The 24053-nt window shown below is 33.7% G+C and overlaps 2 protein-coding genes across 3 annotated transcripts in view; one reads left to right on the top strand and one right to left on the bottom strand.

The window, feature by feature from the left end:
• The window catches only part of GTF2F2 (general transcription factor IIF subunit 2), a 172154-nt gene that overhangs the window by 88566 nt on the left and 59535 nt on the right, over positions 1 to 24053 (bottom strand). The gene's annotated exons all lie outside the window — the stretch shown is intronic.
• On the top strand, positions 17493 to 19127 carry KCTD4 (potassium channel tetramerization domain containing 4). Its single transcript, XM_051983844.1, has one exon. It carries the CDS (start codon positions 17676 to 17678, stop codon positions 18450 to 18452), a length of 777 nt encoding a protein of 258 aa, XP_051839804.1. The 5' UTR covers positions 17493 to 17675; the 3' UTR covers positions 18453 to 19127.

Raw genomic sequence — 24053 nt, forward strand, 5'->3', positions numbered from 1 at the left:
AGGACTGAGCAAAGGACATAATTTTTTTTCTTTCACAACTCAGTTTCCTTATCTGTGAAATTAGGTAACTGGATTGAATGAGCTCTAATAACTTTTCAAACTCTAATATTCTAGAATTCTAAATCAATTTTTTTGTTCCTTACTTTTTCTGTATAATGTGGACAGAAGAAATGTGGCATAACTGAAAGAATACTATGAGGTTTAGAATCAAAAGCCCTGGATTCAAATCTTGACTGGGCTTTTCTCACAGAGATTCTGTATTTAACCTCTGTCTCAGTATCAGAATCCATGGCTCTAAAATAAAAGAGGTGGGTGACATGATTTTTCAGATCCAAAAACCTTGTCCACTATTGCTCTGGAGAAGTAAAAGAAAGAATCCAAGGACTTTTATAAATGAAATGCAACTCAGAGACCACTTAAGTCTTAACTTTATTTTACAGATTAAAAAACAGTAAAAAAAAAAAAAAAAAAGTAAAATGATTTACCCAGGATCACATGAGTAGGATGTAACAAAGCTGAAATTTAACCTAATCTTACAAATACAAACATTGTCAACAATATAAAACATTATCTAATTTATACTTTAATATATCTAACATCTACTGGCCATCCTGCCATCAAGGGAAGAGGGTGGGGGGAAGGAGGGGAAAAATTGGAACAAAAAGTTTGGCAATTGTCAATACTGTAAAATTACCCATACATATAACTTGTAAATAAAAAGCTATTTTAAAAAATCTATAAAACATTGCAACTTAGCTACATATCTCTCTTCCCACTTTCTCATTTCAAAGGAAAACTCAAAGAAAAATTGCAATCCCCATGTATTCTAAATATATTAAATAAAGTTTTGCTAACTTTACTAGGTAAAGATACTCCATGTGAAACTAGAAGAGTATGGCCAGTGTACCTGTGGGATCTCAGAGCATGTGGAAGGAATACAGTATAACAAAACCAGGAATGGGGGACAGGACCAGAGGTTGAGAAAGACTTTCAAAGTCAAACAAGGGATAACTGTTAAGAAAGGAAACAAGCTGAAGGAAGGGGAAAGAGGTTACTAGTGCCGAAAAATAGGAATATTGTCATTAAAATTCTTTCATTCCTTTCGCCTCCCAATGTTGTGTGTTTGTGTGTGTGTGTGTATAATACATAATAATCTCATTGCAAAAAACTAACTTAATCTTATTCCTTCATATAAAATTAATGTGATTTTTAGGTAATAAGTCTTATATTGTTCTACCTGAGCAGTATTTGAGCATTTAAAGTTTAAGTTAAAGTTCTTTTTAACTTTGTAAATATGGAAAACCTAGAACACTGATTTCATAATTTACAGCAATAAACTCAATTTTATCTTGAATGCATACTCCTTAAAAATACTTTTGTTGATATTTTGTTTTTACAACTATATTCTCCCCTGTCCTTTTCTTTTCTCTTCTCCTTTCCTAAAAGCCATCCTTAAAATAAAGCATTTTTAAAAAAGAAAAAAAGTGATCACAAACTATCAATACCTAGAAAAAGTGTGAGTTTGTAAAAATGTTCCACACTTCCTAGCCTATCTGTGCAAAGCAAGATGTGAAAGGCATTTTTTTCACATCTTTCTTTGGGGTCAAGGTTAGTGACATATGCCTGTATGTATGCACATATGTGTATACATATGTAGGTACATATATGTGTTTTACTTCTTAAAAAATAAACAAATATGGTGAAATGGAAAAAACTCTTTAAAAAACAGAAATGGAGATATGCCAAAAAAAAAAAAAAACAACAAAAAAAAAACAACCCCTTTAAAAGTACAATTGGCCAAATGCAAAAAGAGGTATAAAAAAACTGAAAAAAAAAATTCATTAAATTTAGAATTGGACAAATGGAAGTGAATGACTCAATGAGACATCAAGAATCAAACAAAATTTAAAAAAAGAAAAAGTAAAATACCTCATCAAAAAAACAACTGATTCGGAAAATAGATTTAGGAGAGATAATGTAATAATTATTAGACTACCTGAAAACCATGATGAAAAAAAAGGTCCTGGACAACATTTTTCAAGAAATCATCAAGGAAAACTGCCCTGATGTGCTAGAATCAGAGGGTCAAATAAGTCACTGAAAGAATCCAATGATCATCTCCTGAAAGAGATTCCAAAAGAAAACTTTAAAGAATAATGTGGCTAAATTTCAGAATAATCAGATCAAGAAGAAAATACTGCAGCAGCCAGAAAGAAACAATTCAAACAATGAGGAGCCACAACCAGGATTACCCAAGACTTAGCAGCTTCTAATTTAAAGGACCAAAGGACCTGGAATGTGATATTCCAGAAGATATAAATATATGCATTAAGAGATATACTATCAAATTCAAAAGACTCATGTTATTTCCTCCATTAGGATATAACGTCCATGAAGGATGAAACTATTTTATTTTTATGTCTGCATCCTTAGGCACATAATTAGTATTTTATGCTCACAGATTTGTACAAGAACCATGCAACAACCTGGTTTTGAATTCCTCCTTCAAACACAGGCTCTGTCTCCTTGGACAAGTGGCTTATTTTCCCCAAACCTAAATCTTTTCACTATGCTTAGATAATCTCTCACAAGTCCATTCTAACTCTGACAAAATTGGAAACATTCAGTCTGCAAAAGTAAAGACTCAAAGAAGGAGGTGGAATTATAGATGTAGAGCTACCTAAGACCTAAGAGATCACTCAGTACAAATCCTGAATTTTGCAGATAAGGAATTGAGGAACAGAAAAATTAAATGAATGACTCATGCAAGATCACAGGTAAGAAGTTCCAGAGAAGGGATTTTAAGGATAGAACTCAAGAGTCAAATCAGAAAAACTTTGATGTAAATCCTGTCTCCTTCGCTGACTAAATGTTGAACCATGGGCAAGATATTTAACCTCTCAGATTTGGTTTTTTCATGTGTTAAATGTTATTTCCCAGAGTTATTGTAAGGATAAAATAAAAACATATTTATAAAGCACTTTACAAACCTTAAAGCCCAACAGAAATGTCAGTTATTATAAGTTCTGGGATTTGAACCCAGGTCTTCTGACACTAAACTTCTTCCTTTTGCCACAATACAGAATCTAGTAGGAGCTTAATAAATGTTTATTGATTGTCTGCTTCTAGAATAACTTCCTTCAATTATATGAAGGATTGTTACCTAAAAGAGAGACTAGATTTATTTAATAGGATCCCAACAGACAGAACAAGACTAAATACAGGGATAATTGAAAGCAAGGCAGAGCACAACTCCAAAGAAGGCAATTCTCACTCCCTTCCCCCCAATTATATCAAACATTTACTAAATGTATTTTAAGTATGAGATACAAGATCTATCCAACAACAGAATTGAAGCAAGTAAACTCTGAAATCACTCTGAAATTGTTTTGCATTTTGATCTTGGAGTCTCAGGCCCTCCTGGGAAAGCATATCTCCCCAGACAAGTTAAGTGTCATTATTCAATTAGAAATCTTGGTCAAAAACATCCCACTGATTTTTGGGGGATGCCAGACCCTTTCAGGAAATTCCGGTTGGAGATCTGGGCCAGATAGTCATAAGCATCTAGACCTGGGGACTTTGGCTTTCTTTTCAACCTGAAACCTGAGGCTCAAGATTCCTTCTTAAAGGGCAATTTCTGATTGTCCAAAGTAGGACTCTGCCCACTGAGAAGGCATTCTCTTCTCAGTGCCAGCCTCCATTTCCTTAATAGGACTTTGCCACTAAAGAAGTCAATCTCTTAGCAAAACTGACTTCCTATCCAACAAAAAACTTCCATTTTTGCCATCAATATTTTGGGATTCATGAATTCTTTCACAAAGAAAATGTGCCTCCAACCAAAACTCCGACCACAGTTCTCTGACTGCCACTAACCTCATCAGAATGAGCCACCTTGTGAAGCCCAAAATTTTCCACCATCAAAAGTATTAAAGAATAGGTTAGATGCTAGAAAGGCTGGACAATATATTGCTGCTTGAACTTGAGCATCATGAATATCTCCTGGGTTTCTGTCAACTCTTTAAGAATACATAATTGTTGGGATACGGGAGCCACCTGGTAGTGGATGCTGTTATTATGGGAGCCACCTGCCAATGGCTGTTGGAGGTCTAACTCAGACTCTCTTCATGTGAAAGAATGATACTGATACAAAGAGATTGAGAGGCAGTCACATTCTCTGACTTCTCTCCTCTTGCCTCCAATTTATTTCATTCCCAATCCACAAGCAACATCTGCATTAGTAAAGGTTGCTTTGCAACTCCTTCAAGTGTTATGATTCACAGCTGTAGTGGCTTTCGGAGAATTGACCTGCCCCTTCACCTAGACATGGTCCTCAACACATAATTATTGATAATGATGAAGATAATGATAGCACTCTAAAGTTTGTAAAATGCTTTATGAATCTCATTTTATTCTCCCAACTATCTTGGGAGGTAGCTATATTTATTTATCCTTTTCATTTTGCAGAGGAAAAAATTGAGGCAGACAAAGTTTACCTCAGGATCTCATAGCTGGTGGTACTTCCCAACTTCTGAGAACTGGTTAATATATATTTAGCCTTTTCCAAAATGTCAAAGTTCAATGACAGGAAGTACTACAAAATTAGATAAGCCAGTCAGCATGAAAGCCAAAGGCAAGAATTTAATTTAACATGCTTAAAACATGTAAGGTAAGGCCTTGGCTTACATGGGTACTTGCAAGGAGAAGCAGGAAAGACAAGGGAAGGCTACTAAGGCTCCTCAGTGAGAATTATAAGTCTACATTATGGAACACTTACCCTATGTCCCCCCAAGTTCCTCATACTAATACTAAGACATGCTGTTTTATCCCAGAATATGGTCATATTAAGTTTTTACTGAGATTACTGGTATATACTTGAGAGCTGTTTAGGGATCAAGAAGTACATATATTTTATAGGTAAAGGAGAGGGTCTGTTTAGGTTGTGATCCAATTCCCCACCGTTGATATCACAGGCAGGAATTCACCAATCAGCTAGCATGCTAGATGTTTCTAGCTTAGAGGCTCCCAGATGTAGAATATTTAAATATGAAGGTCTCAGAGCAGGGCAGAGAAGGAATAACTGGAAGGGCAGAAGGGGATATGGCCAAGAAGATAACCTATTAGAAAGAAAAAGATTTGTCATCCTTCTCCTTCCTCCCTATCTCCCCGAATCCAGGTTTTTCTAAACTGTATATAACTTAAAATAAGTTCAATTAATTAAAAAAATAATTAGCAGAAATAAGGAATATTAGTTTTGCATATAAAGTATTGAAAATTTTAAAGAGTGCTGTATGTCCAAAATTTTATGTTTTTGTATTTAAGAATGGAGAGGGGTTTAAAAAAACTTTTCTTCTGTGAATATGATGGATTTTCTGCATTTTATTCACAGCCACAAATCATTAAGAATGTACTAATTTGTAATTTATGACAATACTGATAGGCTAATTGGAAGTTCCCTTTTGCATTCTTTTTTTTTTTTTTTAAAAGCCTGTCAATAAAATTGTGTGAATAAGACTACAAAGAAGAAAAACTTCTAAAGGTCTTCCACTAAGAATAAAGTTTTGCTGTTTTTATATGATTTTTCTTTGAATTTTGTACATCAGACTCTGTAAGTGCACAATCCTATAAAGAAAAAGGTTGAAAAGCTCAGAAAAACACATTTCAACTCAACTGCTCTCTTTCCTCCCATCTGAGGGATCCTGGGTAGAGAAAGATACTCATCATCTTTTCAGGAGTTAAATATTTTCTTGTATATGCAGAAAGATAGAAATGGACCATCCTTTTATTCCAAATGGCTTTCAGTCTGGACCACTGCAGCTAAAAACTACCATATTAGGAAACCTAACAAAATTCTTTTAAGCAATAGCATGGAGCAACAGAATGATTAAAGGCTGAGCTAAAAGACTGAACAACAGTTCTTGTAAAAAAGAACAGGGAATTTGAAGAGGGCTAACCATGTGATGTGGCAGCTAGAAAGAGAATGCCATTTTAGGTTTCCTTGAAAGACAAAAATCCACCTAGAGCAATGGTGGCAAAAACCTCTATCTTATTTTGGTCACACAATCTCTCAAGCTTTATATTCAGATGTGAATACATAATTTTTTAAGAAAGGTGAAAACTGGAAGGGATCAGGAAGAGGCCAAAGTTTTCACATGTTATTTGTTTGGCTATATCTAATGTTGTGGTAGTGGTAGTTATTCTTTCTATTGGGCTAATTCTACTTCCTAGATGCTCCAGTGACTTATTAAGATTTTCTATTTGTTTTTCTAAGCTGTTGATTCTCACATTTATTTTAGTTTCCCTTTAATATAGATTTCTCTTTGCAGATGCCAAATTTTTCTTTGTATTCAATTTTTTTTAAACTACTCCAGAGGTTTTTACAACAGGTCAATTGTTTCTCCTGAGGGTATGTGTATGATTTCAGTCTTCTCTTTTAGTTTCCTCATTCCTTCAGCCTCTTATTTTCCTTGGAGGTTTTTCCTGTGAGCCATTCTTTCATTTCCTCTTTTTGTAGCTGGGTTTTTTTTTTTTTTTTAATTGAAGGGTGGGGGCACATCTGTTTGTGTTTTCTAGCAATACTGAGGAGCTGGGTGCCAAAACTACTTTGGAGCCATTATCCTAGGAAGGATTCTGTGCCAGATGTGGAATGGGAAAAAAACCACTGAGGTCCTTTCAAGTTGTTACATGTTTTGTTTAAGTGACACTGGGAGTAAGCCCCGGACTACTGTTTATAGAGTTTAGTGGATCCTGTATAATGATAAGGGATGCAAATAGAACATAGCTCAAATAATACCTAGAAAGCTATTCATCTTCCTTAGCATGTAAGGAATGAAACCAAGAATGTTTGGAAGCTTTAAGACATAAGGAAGATATAGAGCATGCTTCTTTATACAATCCTTTTGGATACAGTCAAACCTCAAGAACATTTAGAGAACCACATCAGAATTTAAACTCGGCTCTATAGAACAATTATCTGGATTACTGTCTCTCCTGAGATGAGAAGGACTACCTTCCTGCCTGCCTGATCCAAGCCACATCTGAGCCTTCCTTGCCTGAAAAAGAAGAGACAGAATAAAACTTCCCCCCAGCAAATGGCATAAGGTAACTAAAACATTTATAGATGAAGTACTTGAAGATTTCTCCTCTGTCTTAACCATTTTACTGGCTTTTATTTTTTTGTTGATTTTTCTGTCTCTTAATTCATTTGGCAGCTGACCTTAAACAGATTGCTCAAAGTAATCTTGAATTTTAAAGAAATAGATTATCCCAACTAATAGTTGTGAATAAACTTGTTTGCTTCTACTTTTCTTAGTTTTCAACAGCTTATGGAATGATATAGCACATTAAGACTTTGTTCATTCTAGCTCAGTGTTTGATCTGAGCTTCTCATCTTTTATGATAAAGAAAGTCAAGGCAATTATTTGCTCTAATGGAAGGAAGCATTGGCAAAAACAGAGGTGAGCTATATTATATTTGGCAATGAAACATATTTCTAATATTCACAAGATGAATAGTTGTTTATGTCTAAATTCTGGGAATTTGCAACAATCAAATAATGAAGCTATGCTCTGATTTAGGACATCTTAAAAAGCTGACCATATTCCCTAACCGCTACCTACAATACAACACCAATGAAAAACAAAATAGACTTAAAAGGTATAAGATAGGCCATGTGGAAAAAGACTAATGGAACTAAGAACTGTTTAGCCTGAAGGATACAATTCAATTTAAAAAAATTGCTGAGCATCTCTATTGTGTCCCGTTTCCACAAAAAGGATAAGACACTAAAGAATTATAAGAGGCATCATGTACTACAACATAATTGGAGGAAAACATGACCAACACACACGAAGAACAATTCTATACAGTACATCGGTAAATATTAAAATACAAGATACAATCAAGTGTACCATGATTATTAGAAAGAATATAAAATTATTATTTATATCACATTATTATCATATAATATTAACACTGTCCAATACAATATATCATAATAATGTGCATCTTTATTAATTTACTCATCAATTTATTTATTTATTATTAAAACAATATTAACTGGTAGTTCTTTTATATATAAGTAATAAAATGAGAATTAAAAACTAGAGAGAAAACATTGGAATAGGCTACCCAGGAGATAGTGCAGTATATTCCTAAATTCTGTAAGAAAACAAAATCATCAATCTTGGATAGCTGCAGAAAGGGGCATTTCAAAGGAAGTTAGATAAGCACTCTGATTTTAAAAAATGAATTTTACAGACTATATTTGAAATGCTATTAAAATAGGAAAAATTCTGAGCATTATTAACAAATCATTTTTTCATTCCCCATTTTCTTAAACTGTTACAGTTAAAATACCTTTACTACCCTGAATGAATACCTGTACTTTTCAACAAATGATTTACTTTTAAGTATCTAAACAAATTTTTTTTTCTGATTCAGACCAATGATTTAATACTCTTTGATGGGCTTGAACTCTACTTTTGATAAGACTAGTCAGTGCTGGAACTCTCTTGGGAGATAAAATGAGAACCCAGATAGTGAGGACTCAGTTCTCTTTAAAATATAAAATACAATTTGCTGTCTCCCTCCTCTTCTTCTCTCTTCTTCCTCTCTGTGTCTTGCTCCACATCTCTCATTTTCTCTCCTAACTCCTCCTTGCTCCTATTCTCTCTCCTTCCTTCCTCTCATTCCCTTTCTTCTGAACACATAAATGCAGAACACAATCTTTCCAATGCTAGGAACTTTTCTAGCCTAATAGTTTTGAATTTTTTCCCACACACTGAACTTTTTGTCACATTTCCTTGTTGAATTTTAAAAAATGTTCCCTAGAGTAAAATTGTCTAGGCTTCTCAGAAAACTTAGCTCAATTCTACAAACATTTAAACTGGAGGCAGAGAGATACAGTGAATGAAATCATTTATACTTGGGAGTCAGAAGACCTACATTCAAATCTTATTTCAGAACTTAGGAGTTATATCATCATAGGAAAGTCACTTAACTCTCAAGAGCTTCAGATTATTCCTCATCTATATAATGAAGAAACCATTACTGACACAACTACACAAAACTACTATGAGGAAAAGACTGCAAACCTTATAATATTACTTATATATGAGTTTCTTTTATTAGTATTATGAATATTATTTATCTAACTAGAATTATTTGTTAACAGGATAACCTCCTCTTAGACTACTAGTGCTTCTTAGGCTGAAATTCTTTTTGTAATAATTGGAACATCTGTAACAACTCAGAAAACTGTCAAATGCAGTTAGTTGGCATATTGCTTGTGAACTATATCTATCTGATAAAATATCTTGCACGTACATTTATACTTTGTCATGGCTGGCAAGCAGATTGATCCAAAGTTTAATTCTCAAAGCTGCGCTTCAGATCAATGGGTCCCAAAGTGTCACTGAATTCAATGGCTTATTTATTTCAGTTACATACATATGAGCCAAATCTGGGATTCAATCAAGTGGGTTTTGATATGTCAGGAGTAGAGATGGGTTTAAGGACACTTTTTGGTGTCATCTGGTGCTTATCTCAGTGTCCACAGTCCTATAAATTGGCATTAAGGAGGAGACAACTATAGTAGACAATTTTAATACTCAGATGAGAAAAGGGAACCCATAAAACTTCTTGAAAAGACACAAACTGGGGGGGAGGGAGGGGAAGGCAGAGGAAAGGAAGGGAGGACTTGTGTGAAAGTAGCATTTAATCATGTCTAAAAGACAAGGTCCCAAATTTTGAAAAGTGATAAGTATCATATACAATTGATATCATTAATGCTTGCTTTCTCAATGGGTAGGGAAAGGACAAGAAGGAAGGAGAGAATTTGGAACTAAGAATATTAAAATTCACAAGGAATTGTAAGATAGTGGCCTTAAATATCTAAGAAAATGAATTCTGTAAGTTTTTGCAAGTTTGTACCCACAATAGATTTCTTTATCTTCCAGATAAAACAGACCAAATAAGCCCTTCTTGTTTCTAATTAAGGAAAATATTTTTAATGCATTAAGTGATCAGCATAGTGAACATAAATCAATACAACCAGTAAGTCAGATTTTCAATACTATTAAAGAATTATTTTCTCACCACATAGTTAAAAATAATTTTAATGTTTGAAACATAAATATAAAAAAATGAAAATCCATAATTTTAAAAAATTTGATGTTTTATCATACCATGGAATTTATTTTTAAGAGATATCTGAAAATAAAGAAAACAAAATCACAAGCAGGACTTCTAGAGGAAGAATAATCACAACTTACATTTATAAAATATTTAACAGTTTTACAAAACACTTTCCTAACAACTACTCTGAGACACCAGGTACAAAGATTCTTATATCCATTTAAATGAGAAAACAAGTTAAATAATCTGCCCCAGATAACTCAGATACTTTTTGAGGTGGCAACTGAATTACTCTCTTCCGAAGCCCAGACTGATGCTTCTACTTTATTAAGAGGAGTGGGTGAAGTAGGTGGGTTGTTTCAAGTAAAAGGAAAACAGGGCAAGAGTAATCTAATCATGATACAAACGTTTATTAACAGCAGCTATTGTGAGATACTGAGGATACAAAGACCAAAAAAAAAAAAAAATTCTGCAATCAAGGAGTTGATGTGCTACTATGGGCATCACTATGTACATGAAAGTATATACAAAATAAATACAAAGGGGTGGAGTCAGATGATGTCAAAGGTCACAACTAGCAAACCTCCCTCCAAACCTCTTCCACAAAGTAACCAAAGAAATTTTGAACAACAATTTGTAACAAGTCACAATAAGATATTTTTCCAGACCAGAGCAACTCTGGAAGACAAAGAAAAGTCTGTGGAGGCTGGAATGAGGGTTGGCCAAGAGCCCTGTGCAGAGGAAGCAGAACCAGCTGTGGACTATGGCAGGGCAGCAGTAAGAAGTAGTGCCCAGTACCAAAAGGTGACTAAACACCTGATCAACAAGAAATTCCAGGGGACATCCATATGGTCTCTGGATGTAGAATTGGATATGTTTGCTAGCTCCTTCACCTAGTTCCAGATCACAATTCCAGAATGAAGAAAAGTGCCTGGATATCTGAATAATACCCTCAGATGGAGGGTAGAAACCATATGTCTTTGCAGATCACACCACTTTGGAAGCAACAAAAAATTAAGAGACCCCTCTACCAAGTTGTGAAAGCAGCAAGATACAAAAGAAGCTCAAGCTAGACAACTTCTCCCTGATGTAGTCAGTCCTTAGGAATAACCCCAAGGCTACCTGACCTTGGGAATGATGTAGTTGGAATGATGTATTTTTTTTTCCCTTAAGCTACCTTGTCTTAGTTTACATGGCCAGGATGCTGACCTCAAAATATTGCTGGCGGTGAGATAACAGCTTTTTTGGTCAGTGATAATGGGATTTCTGAGATAGATGGACAACAATAATGAGGTGCTTAAAGAAAGTGCAGAACAAAAGTGGGTGCCCATTTCTTCCCCTAGTAACTTATAGGTCTAAAAATCCATCACCAGAAGATTCCTTTTTTGAGCTTTGCCCAAGGAACTATGGGCACTACATCTGTGCACAAAGTCACAACCAGACCATTCTTCAACTTCATCTCTAAGTAATAAAATTAGTTTATCAGTAATATGAAGCACTTAGTTTCTTACTTTTCCCTATAAATTTATCTTCTTGATACTGGTTCTTTGTTGCCTTCTTTTGGAACTTAGTTCATTTTAACTGGCGTTAAAAATGTAATAAACTTTGCCTTTTGACTTGGAGATGGATCTAACTCTGCAAATTTTTTTGAGACACCTCTTGACACTGCTCTGGAACCCTATTATTTTTGGGGTCCCCTTGAAGTCCAAGACCTCCAACCTCCAGAGGTGAGCAGAGCCCAAATCTAATATAACATGCAAAGCCAAGAAATGGGCTGGAAAAATGAGCAAACACACAAAAAAAGAATCTGATCCTTAAAAGTTTCATGGTAATAGAGAAACTCAAGGAATAAACTCAGAAAAAGACAATACATTGAAAACATCTATGAATAAAAACTGGGAAATAAGGAAGGCATCATATAGCAGGGGCAATTGAGCTGAGTACTAAAGGAAGCAAGGAATTCTCAGAGACAGAGATGGGAGAGTAATTTCCAGGAAGTGGGGAAAAGCATGGGAAAAAGGCACAGAGATGGGAGATGGAACAGCTAAAAAGCTAGTCTGGCTCCAATGCAGATTGAAGGAAAAGGGGTAAAATATAATAAAACTGGAAAGGTAGGTAAACTTCAAATAATAAAGCAAAGAGTCTATATATATTCTAGAAGCAAGCAGGAGCACCAGAATTTAATAAATAGGAGAATGGTACAGTTGGACTAACACTTTAGGCAACTACATGGAGAACACATTGAAGGGAGAGATGAAAAGCAAGAAGATCAAATGGGTGGCTTCAGTGATAGTCTAGAAGAGAAGAGAGGGCCTGAAAGAAGGTAGTGGACACATAAAGAGAGGGAAGGGAATGTGTGTGAGAGATACTGAAGAGGTAAAAGTGACAAGCTAACTAAGTAGCTACGTATGGTGAGAGAGTGAGGAGGTAAAGTGAAGAGTGAGGCTACTAGAAGGATGGTTCCTATAGGAAATGTGGGGAAGAACAGTGGGTTTTGGGGAAAAGGTACTGAGCTCTTTGGACATGGTAAGAAAGAGATACTTAAGGAATATCCAATTTGAAATGTCCAAGAGGCAGCTGGAGATGTGCAGTGAACTCGGAAGAGACCACAGCTTGGATACACATCTTGGAGACCTCTGAAAAGACCCAATAATTTATGTCATTGGAACTGACAAGATTGTCAGATGAGAGAGCATGAAGAAAAAAAGAGGAGAGGGCCAGAACAACATTTGAGGTACATACACACTCTGATATAAATGCTGAAAGAGCACAAAAAATTGAGAGGCGGAGAAACAAGAAGAGACTCAAGTGACGAGTGTCATGAAAATCTAAAGAAAAGAAAACAAACAACCAGCATGGATGAGGAGTCTAGTCAAGAGTCTCAAATATTGAAGAAGTTAGGGATGAGGATTTAGAAAATAAGATGCAGCCGTTAAAAGGTTGCTGGTAACTGTGGAAGAAGCTATCTCAATGGAATGTTTAAATGAGAAGCTAAAGTGCAAACAAAGGACCTGAGAAATGCAGAGAGGATGGAGAGGCAAGAGGTGGTGACATTTTTTTCTCTCCCAGTATTCTACCAGAAAGGGAAGAGAGACATAAGATTGAGAAAAGCTTGAAGCCTGAGGAAATGGAAGGGTTGAGGGAGGTTTTTTCCCAGGATGTTGGAGACTTTTTTTGTTTATAGGCAGAATGGAAGCAGAACAGGTGAAACTGAAATTCAGACAGAGAGGAGTTGAGTGAGAGTGGTAATTGCTGGAGAAGATGTGAAGGGAATACATGCAATGGGATTGATTTTAGCACAATGATCACCTCTTCATCAGAGACTGAAATAGAATAGAAGATAAGTTTGAGGGGTTTAAAAAGCAGAGAAAAAAGGAGATCATAGAAAATGACCTCTACATTTCCTCAGTAAAGGTGCTGAGTTCATCATCTGAGAGGGGAAAAAAAGTGGTGTGGGAGATTTGAGAACAGAAAATAATTTCTAGGGAGAATGAAAAGAGAACCAATTAGAAAAGTAAAAAGATCATATGAAGAGAACCAAAAGATGAGAGGATAATCTTGAATTAACAAGCAAGGGAAGGCCAGGACATATAAAAGGCATTCAGCTCAAGAAATGCTTAGTAACTGCAGCAATTTGTTATTCCAGGTCTAATTATCTTTATTGACCTCCTAGCAAGACAGTTACCAAATTCTGGGCAGAGTTGGCCCAAAGGTTACAATAAAGGAGATAAAAATGGCTGGCAAAATACAATATGTGAGTATGCAGAATTTATAGGCAACTCCTAACACATAACTGAAAAAATTTCCTAACTGAAAAAAAAAAAAAGCCTGTAAAAAAAAAAAATGCTAAATTGTATCAAAATTGTTTTATATAGCAATCAAATTCAGTTATATAGGTAAAGATAACTACAGTTCCAACAGTATTTACTCTTTAAGTCCTGCTACTTTTATGACTATCAGGCATTCTGCAAAACATTTTCTTTACATAAATCCTTAATCTTTTTATTTGTTGTTAATTCTTTTCTGTCATGTCCAACTCTTTGATCTCATTTAGGTTTTTTATTTTGTTTTGTTTTTTAACAAAGATACATTCTTTCTCCAGCTCATTTTACTGATGAGGAAACTGAGGCAAGAAGAGCTAAGTGACTTGCTCAGCATCCTACAGTAGAAGCTGGATTTAAACTCAAGAAGATAATACTTGGATTCTTGGCCAAAAGTTTTGTATATTGTACCACTTTTTTTTTTTTTTAAACAGCAAATAGCAAAGCCTAATAAAAATTTGTCCAAGTGAATTAGTTACTGTCTGCTGTAGTGTACAATCTAATTTTTAAGAAAATCTATAGAGTAATCTCTATGTTTGGGCAGCTAGGTGGTACAGAAGACAGGGTCTGGGATCAGGAAGACTCATTATCCTGAGTTCAAATTTGATCTCAGAGACTTACTAGATGTGTGACCAAGAAAATCCCAAATGGGATTGGAGAGGTGGATACAATTGAGAACAATTAAACAATAAAAATCTCTATGTGTATTATATACATGATGTTTTTATTGTATATGTGCCTGTTTTTTCTGGGCTGATATATCAAATCTTCATAAAGAACTTATTTAAAAAATTATTAGTTTACTTCAAAAAAATAAAGGATGAGACTTCTAGAATAGAAAGTCAAATTATAACTGCAATGTACCCATGATTACAAGCAAATGACATTGGGCAAGGGTTTTGAAAAGGAGTATCTTCTGCAACAAACCAAAAAGTTTTTGAGAAGGCAAAATTACTTAGAACTTAGTCCATAACATTGAAACAAATGAAAAAAGGGGGCATTTTTTTTAAACAAATGAAGAAACAAAGAAAAATTGACCCCTGTTCACTCCAAACACCAAAGTCACAGATTCTAAGTTCTTAGGCCATAGCATGCTGCTCATAAGATACCTCTATTAGGATATATTTTTATTTCTGTTTATCAAGAAGTGAAGCTTACACAAATAGGAATGAAAAACTTTTTTGAGGGGAAAGTTGGTAATACAAGGAGTTGATCTACTTTGTCAGGCAAACGAGTTTGAAGGTAAGGGTGTTACAAGCTGAATGGTGGAACATAGTGAGAAGGACATCATAGTACCCACAGTACGAACTACTCCAATTTTGAAATGGTTGAGCAACTGAGGCCTGGAATTACGATTTGTTCTCAGCTATACCATCATCTTTTTTACTGCAAAGAAAACATCCAGATCATAAAAAGGAAAAAGTTAGGAGAAAAATGAAACATAAAGAAGCAAAAAGGGAATTTAAAATGAAATGTAAATATATGTGTGTCTGCATACATACAAACGTACATGCAAAGTCTATTTCTTGTCTAACCACAGTATTCTCCTAGCTGTTCTGGGACAAGGACTGCCAGCCATTGCAGAAGAATGTCTATAGTGCCTAGACTTTTCTTCCTAAGAGTTACGTTAATTCTATTTAAAACAGACATTACGACTTTTAAAATACATGGCAAATAAAAGTCTTTACAAAAAGTATATGAATTTATTTTGGTTAGATTAAGGAATTGCTTTTTTTCTCTTTCTTTAAATTTGCTGGTAAAGGATGGCTGAAGATGCAGGAATATATTAGGAAATAAAAATGATGCTAAAACAAAAGATAGCAACAAAAACTTAACAAAGTGAACTAATTACAGTAATATGAATAACAATGATTAATATGGGTCATAAAAGATGAGGAAAGCCATTTGAATATAAATTGGACTTGAATGTAACTCCAAAAACGTTCTTGTCATCTGTCATTTTATTTTCATAAGTTTTCTACAATATGATAATTATGGATTTAAATCAATTATGCTGAAAATTTCTCCTTGAAATAATTTCTCTCACTAATTCCTTCCATACAATTTATTTGAAAACTGATCACAAAATATTAAGACATAAAAAAAATTCTTTAAGACTTTTCTAAGCAAAGTACAACAATCTTTTAATCCTCCTTCATATAATAAAGAAATAATACATTTACAATTTATAATTACTGACTATATAAAAACTTAGTTTGTAAAATTAATTACTTATGACAAAATGGCATTAGTCAAATCATTTTTTCACAGGAAAAATAAGCAAACATTTATATCAGGCTGGTTTAATAGAAGATATTTTATGTTGCTTGAGAAAAATTTTAAAAGTAAAGGTTACTATCTTAAGAGCTATTTAGTTCATTTTTTCAAATTAAACAAATATGTCAAATAAATAATTACAAATAAAGAAACTTGAAATCTTGGACATAAAAACCTAAACAAGTTCTCATCCTTAGATAAAAAGATTTAATTTTCTACACTACTCTGGAAAGCAAATTATATTTTTTGGGTTCCCAAAAAGGGGAGGGAAGAAAGGTTCGGTTTTTTCCCTCTCAAAGGGACTCAAACAGGTATTCATTCTCTGGAAGGGGAAAAAACAGAGGTTGGGGGTGCTTTTAATTTTTCCTGTTCTATTAATAATTATTTGATGGAGAAAAAACTAGTTTATCATGTACACAATTAATTACTGTCTCATGCCAAGCTATTTCAATTTGCCACTCTTCACCATTCCTGCTTTCTTCCCTTCCCCCCTCCTCCACACTACATCTATTTTGGTTATATATAGTATATTCAAGCTACAGCAGTCTGGGTCTTTGTTCAGCAATTGTTTATCCTCAACATTACATAGAATCCACAGGCAGGTTAAATAGAATCAATTATAAATGATTACTGAATCTCTTTTAACTCTCTTGATTTTCATCTTAAGTCATTTATATCTGAAGAAACTAAGAAATCATTTCATTGAGGATACTGCAGTCAGAATGCCTGACCCCTCCACCCCCTCACCCCCCCCCAAAAAAAAACCCCAACCTAGGTACTATACAATAAATAACAGGAATAGTTCACCTAATTTTCTCAAAACAACAACAACAACAACAACAAAACCTGACACTATGCAGTATCTATCATGTATAAATCTTATAAATTACAAAGCTATCTCCACTTTTATTCTGTTTTATTATCTATACTATCCTAAAATCTAACATGCTAAAAAAAAAATCATTAATTCAATACCCAGCTTCCAAAAGGGATAATGTATAAAAAAATTCTGAATGACTCAATGATTTATAAATATGAAGCACTGCTGGTTTGACAACTTAAAAATTATTTAGATACAAAAATCAAACTTATGCTAATAATACCTATATCATTAAAAAGAAAATGTGACCTATTTGGTAGTAAGCACATAAAATACTCAGAATGATCTAACTTTCATGCCTGCAAAGAAAATGCTTTTGTAACCAATCTCTGCCTTCATACGGTTAAATGCAAATTCTCTTTTTCAGTCTTACTCCTGAAACCTCCTGCATACATAGCTGATACGCCACCTACTGCAAAACAGAGCTGACAGCTCATGCGAGGTTGCCAGCATTTCCATTCCATCACCGAGCTAGAGCTGAATAAAGGCGTGTTTGTGTGGTGGTGGTGCTTTTTAAAAAGCTCTCTCTAAGCCAAGAACAAGAAGCTGCAGTGATTTTGAAAATGGAACGCAAAATAAACAGGAGAGAAAAAGAAAAAGACTATGAAGGAAAACACAACAGCCCTGAAGGTACTGATCAAGGAAAGAGCTGCAAAACGCTGACGACTCTCAATGTTGGTGGATATTTGTATATTACTCAAAAACAAACACTGACCAAGTATCCAGATACTTTCCTTGAAGGTATAGTCAATGGAAAAATCCTTTGCCCTCTTGATGCTGATGGTCACTACTTCATAGACAGGGATGGACTCCTTTTCAGACATGTTCTGAACTTCTTACGGAATGGAGAACTTCTACTACCAGAAGGATTTCGAGAAAATCAACTCCTGGCCCAGGAGGCAGAATTCTTTCAGCTTAAAGGGCTGGCTGAAGAAGTGAAATCAAGGTGGGAGAAAGAACAGCTAACATCCAGAGAGACTACTTTCTTGGAAATCACTGATAACCACGATCGCTCACAAGGTTTGAGAATCTTTTGTAATGCTCCTGATTTCATAACAAAAATAAAATCTCGCATTGTACTGGTGTCTAAGAGCCGGCTGGATGGATTTCCAGAGGAGTTTTCTATATCTTCCAATATTATTCAATTTAAATACTTCATAAAGTCTGAAAATGGCACACGACTTGTGCTAAAGGAAGACAATACCTTTGTCTGCACCCTGGAAACTCTTAAGTTTGAGGCTATCATGATGGCTTTAAAATGTGGCTTTAGATTGCTGACCAGTCTGGATTGTTCCAAAGGGTCAATTGTTCACAGCGATGCACTTCATTTTATCAAGTAATTACTTCTTGTCACTAGACAAAGGCAACAAGCATGAAGCCAGTAAACCTTGTTAAAATACAGCATCAGACATCACAAATAACATGCCTAACTAGCTCTGTACCTCAGAGCTCTGCTGCTAATGAATTACTGTGAGCTAATGGTATGTAAATTCTATCTATGACATCCATCTCTGGGCTATTTATGCTGGACAGAACCCTGCATCTGAAACAGAAACAAACTATCTTCTAAATACTGTAAATAAATATTGAATGTTTTTGGTATTTGTTTATTTTTTCTTTCAGGTGGTTTTCAATTGGAATCGCTATATAAAATGTCTTGTGCACTTGCACGATTAACATGCATGTACATTATTGCACTTTTATGATGATAAAAATATTTGAACAGAATATAAGACTTAAAAAACTGTCTGCTTACAGAAAAATTACAAAACAGCTGATTTGGAAAATATAAGTACTCAGCACAACACAGACTTGCAGATAAATTAAAACAGATTTCTAGTGCAACAAAATGAAACTGCAAGAGGGCATTAAAGATATTGATTTAAATTTTAATAGCAGGAGACAAAGAATATTTCACAGCTTCTTGTGAAACAAAACTGGAATTACAGCTGAACTGATAATTTGCTGAAAATTCCTAGAATATTGTGTTTGGTAACAATAAAAAAAAATAAAAACAATGCTAGCTTCTTTTCTTGTATGCATGACTATAAGCAATAGTAATAATATGTCAGAACATTAATATTGTCACTTAACGACTTCATGTTAAATCTATGACATGAAATAGCCAACTACCATGTCACAATAACACTGGATAGTCACATAAGTTGAAAAATTAGCAAATCTGTTTTTTGCAGGTCGAAGTCCTACAGGTATGGAGAACTTAAGTCTTGATAGTTATTATTATTAAAATATAAATAGCAGTTGTTTCAGAGCCCAATTACCACAAATAAAAGAAAACAAAATATCAAAAATATTAAAACATCACCATCTCTTCCTCATGCTATAAAATAATTCAGTCACAAATGCAATTTACTATAAAAGTGATAGTTTTGACCTTAAAAATATTTATGAGATCTTAAGATTCATTGGGTTTTACTAAAATGATAAGTTTCTTTGAAATCCTGGTTGAATGAATATGAGAAATAATTTTCAAAAAATAAATTTTACATATTTGTACCAAAAAATTATTTTTTTTTCAGGTTTATATGTTTAAATGAAATCACATATCTAAAAAATTTAAAAATGCTTTTCAAATGTATGTTTATTTCTTACAGAGAGGAGCTGAGTCACTTTATGCCACCTTCACCATGAAAAGTACTAATTTAATCTGCTAGACCTACTCTTTTAATCTAAAAAAATTTGAAAGATCAAACTTAAGTTTTAGCAGTAATACACATGTGCATAAATATCCCTCAAGAATGCCTGAGATTGCATTTTAATATTCATATTTATAAAATGTAATTTGATACACACAAAACTCATTCATTAATAGTAAATTCACTTTCAAAGGCACACATTTAATTGTTGTAACATCACACCCAATGTTGGGTACAGATTAAATGTGATTATTAAAGAACCTTTCTATATGTACCAAGTCTAAAAGCATTCTTAAAAACAAAACAAAAAATGAAACACCTTGGCTAGTGCAAAGTTATCTTAACAATCCACATTTTAAAATCTTCATACTTATACTATAATGTAGACTATTAAAAATATGGAAAAGGAAAGTAATGTACTATTTCTCATAAAACGTCAGGTAATTTTTAACATATTTTAGCAATGTATGGTAAAAGTAAGCATTGACTTTTAACTACCTGATGGCTTTATGGAGTTATTTTATCTTGGAATTTGGCATTTGGTAATGCAGAAATCTTAGTTATTTAATGTCACAGATACACTGGATCTTTAAAAGCAAAATTTCAAGTCAAATGATAAAAATATTTTTGACATATCTGTGTTTACAGAATAACTATATACACAAATCTGAATACTACTACAAATAGGCCAGCATTTCAATAAATGAACTGAGAATCCACAAATTTAATATTTTTCTGGATTATGCTAAAAACTACATGTACTTTGCTGAAAAAAATCAGTCTTAATGTAAGAGGATCATTTTAAAAAATGAAGACATGGGTCAAGATCATAGCTACACCTTCGAAAAGTTCTTATCATAGTCTTACAGATTTAGGACAAAAGCGACATCAGAGATTATAAAGTTCAACTCTCTCATTTTACAGATGAGGAAAATGAGCCCAGAAAGAATATGTAACTTGACCAAAATCAGAGAGGATATAAATAACAGAACTGGGATTTGAATCCAGCTCAACTCTAAATTTCATGTCTTTGAATAAAGAAATTTTAAAAATTATTAAAATTTTTTTAAATTATTAAATATTTTTAAATTTTGGTTTAACCCATATAGTTAACTTAACTCATAATATTATGCCACATAATATCTTTTTTTAACTGTATTATTACTTTCCATTAAAAAAAATTCAAGAGGCTTTACAAAACATTAATTATAAAGCAGAGATTTAAAAAATCTTTTTAATGTCATGGACCACTTTGAAATCTGATAAAGCCTATGGACCCCTTCTCAGGGGAAAAAATGTTTTTAAATGCATAAAATAAAATTATAAAGAAATCAACTCTATTAAAACGGTTATTAAAATATAATTTTAAAAATACAGACACCAGGTTAAAAGTTCTTCCCCTATAGCAATGGTATTTTCACTAGGATCACTCAGAAATTTCTTCCTCAATCTCCTTCCTTCAAAAGAAGAAATCATTAGAAAGGATTTAATGATACATTAAAAGTTAACTTTACTAGTTAAGTACTTATCCATTTTCAGTAACTGATCGCCTCTTTAAAAAATCTAAATAAAACATGACATGTTACAACTTAGGACAGGAAAGGACAAGTATCATATTTCAAAGCACTTTGAAACATTACAACTAAAAACTAATTGTTAGGCTATTATTTCAATATTAAATTTGTTATTATAGTCTTAATGAAATGAGAGAATCTTTTGATAATATTTAAGTCAAACATTGAAAAGGAAGAAACAACGAGAACTTTTTAATTCGGTCTATATCTGTGATTACAACAACATGGGACTCCCTGATGTAGAAACTCCATTCACCCTTCTAGATCTGGTAACCCAATCTTATGGAGTTGCCATGTGTACATTAGATATAGCACTTGAACCTGGATCTTTCCATTTCCAAAGTTTTCTCTTTTACATATCCTAAACCATATTGCCTCTGACACTGAGAGGCGAGATTTCCATCACTGGTTATTTCTAAGTGAAAATTCAAAGAGGGCTGGAATCATACTGAGTGGAGTATACTTTAGGCTCAACCAGTCCATCTTTTATATACTGGCCTCTCTCCTGGTTTTATTTTTAATTTTTATGTGCTTCATAACTATTTTGAGTTCTTATTAGTACTATATTTCTTTATACAGACTTAAAAAAATTATATTCTTAAGTATCTGAGGATGGGGCATGTACAGAAGAGAGGATAGATAACTGAATACTAATGCAATATCTAAAGAAATTAAGAGATAAATAGATAATAACCCTGAAGGACTAAATGTGTATCATCCAGATTCTTTCCCAAGTTACCAATCTGATCCACATGGATGAGTGACACACCTCAAGAATGCTAGTTGAATAGGCAGAGGGTACAGACTATTAAAAACAAAAAAGAAGAAGAAAGAAAAGAAGGGAAAAGCAGTGTTGTCTGGTGGGGAGGGAAGAAAACTCAAGACTGCTCTCGCTGTTTTTTTTACTTTTATATGTTTCCTTAACTGACCACATTTCTTAGTGAAACATAGTAATAAATATTTCTAGATTGAAAGTATCCTATATATTTATTCTAGCACAATCTTTACGTAAAAAAATAACTCACAGTTTAAAGAGCAATTCATCTATTATAAAGTATTCTTTACTTTTACAATTCTACAACTTTAAAATTACAAAATTGATCCTTGTAATAGCTTTATTAGTAAGCAAAGCAGGTGGTATTATCTCTATTTTACAAAAGAGGGAACACAAGTTGTATGGTCATAAAGTAATCAATGACAGAATCCAGGGCTAGAACTCAGGCCTTCTGATGACCTTTGCAAAATGGAACTAAAGCTGCACTGTGTGTATTTTACAGCAACACTCCAAAGAGAAATGGATAAAAAAAAGGTCTAGTAGAGCTTTCAAAACACAAGACTGGATCCTATTGTACATGACTGGAATTGATAAGGAGGGGGGCGTTATATACGAGTTTGGGTACTTTTGGGGGAGAGGGGTACAATACTGCTACTAAAAACAGATTCAGTTCAATTTGACATTTCAACATTCACCATGACAGACCCCAGGGAAAAGTCAACTGTTACTCTAAAGCCAGACTGTGATGTCTCACAAGAAAATATATATTCAAATGTGATACTCCTTTTGGAAAAATTTGGAAAAAATATCCACCCAGTGTTCCACAAAATATTTTGTCCTTTGGCTTCTGAACATCATACTAAATCTAATGAGTGGGCATGAAATACAGCTCTGCTGGAGACTAGAGAGAAGTCTCCAAATATTCAAGGCCATGGACACAAGTGTACACTTGTGTAAATATATGTGATATTGATATATATATATATGTAAATATATATATATGTGTGTGTGTGTGTATGTATATATACCCATACATACACCACGCTACACACACACACACACACACACACATACACACACAAAATACACACTGTCAACAGTAACCAAAATACAGAAACTGAGATAGTTGTGAGAGCCATTAGAATGCTGGATTGATATAAAAATTTTATTCTGGAAAAACTCCACATGTATGAGAATACAATATTTGCTGTTCAAATATAAAGTAGTAAATGTTCTTTTAAAACAAGTTATAACTACTTTTATCAGTAAAAGAATGATTGAAAAGCAGTCTTTTGTTTCTTGGAAGATACATACTTAAATACTACTATAATACGCTATTCAAATGTCAAGAACACACAAATACAAATTGAGCTCACTTCCCAGCACTGATGTATTTCTGAAAAGGTGTGAGTAAATAGAATTTGGGCAAATAAAATCACATTTTTAATACTGCAAGGGAGTCTGATTCACCAACCTTTTTTGGTATATTCATATTTTTACAAGTCAAGTTTGCTGTAAATGACATAGCTTTATATTCTTTTGTGGTTGTATCTTTCACATAATCCTCAAGGCTGGACTGATACACTCTTATTTGGCTCCTTATTGTATATACTGTTTATATACTTGATCTCTATTCCAACAACCTAATTTATAAAAATATAGTCTTATGTATATATACCACTTATGGCTTTCTACTTGGAAATTTATTATTGCTAATATTATTAAAAATAACATTAACATAATAAGCAGTTACATGGCACAGTGGATAGAATGGTGGGCCTGAAGTCATGAAGACATCTCCCTGAGTTAAAATCTGGCTTCAAATACTAGCTGTATGACCCTAGACAAATCACTTAACCCTATATACTTCAATTTCCTTATCTGTAAAATGACCTGGAAGAGGAAATGGCAAATCAATCCAGTATCTTTGCCAAG

This window comes from Antechinus flavipes, chromosome 3, assembly GCF_016432865.1.
Source record: "Antechinus flavipes isolate AdamAnt ecotype Samford, QLD, Australia chromosome 3, AdamAnt_v2, whole genome shotgun sequence".
Classification (NCBI taxonomy): Eukaryota; Metazoa; Chordata; class Mammalia; order Dasyuromorphia; family Dasyuridae; genus Antechinus; species Antechinus flavipes.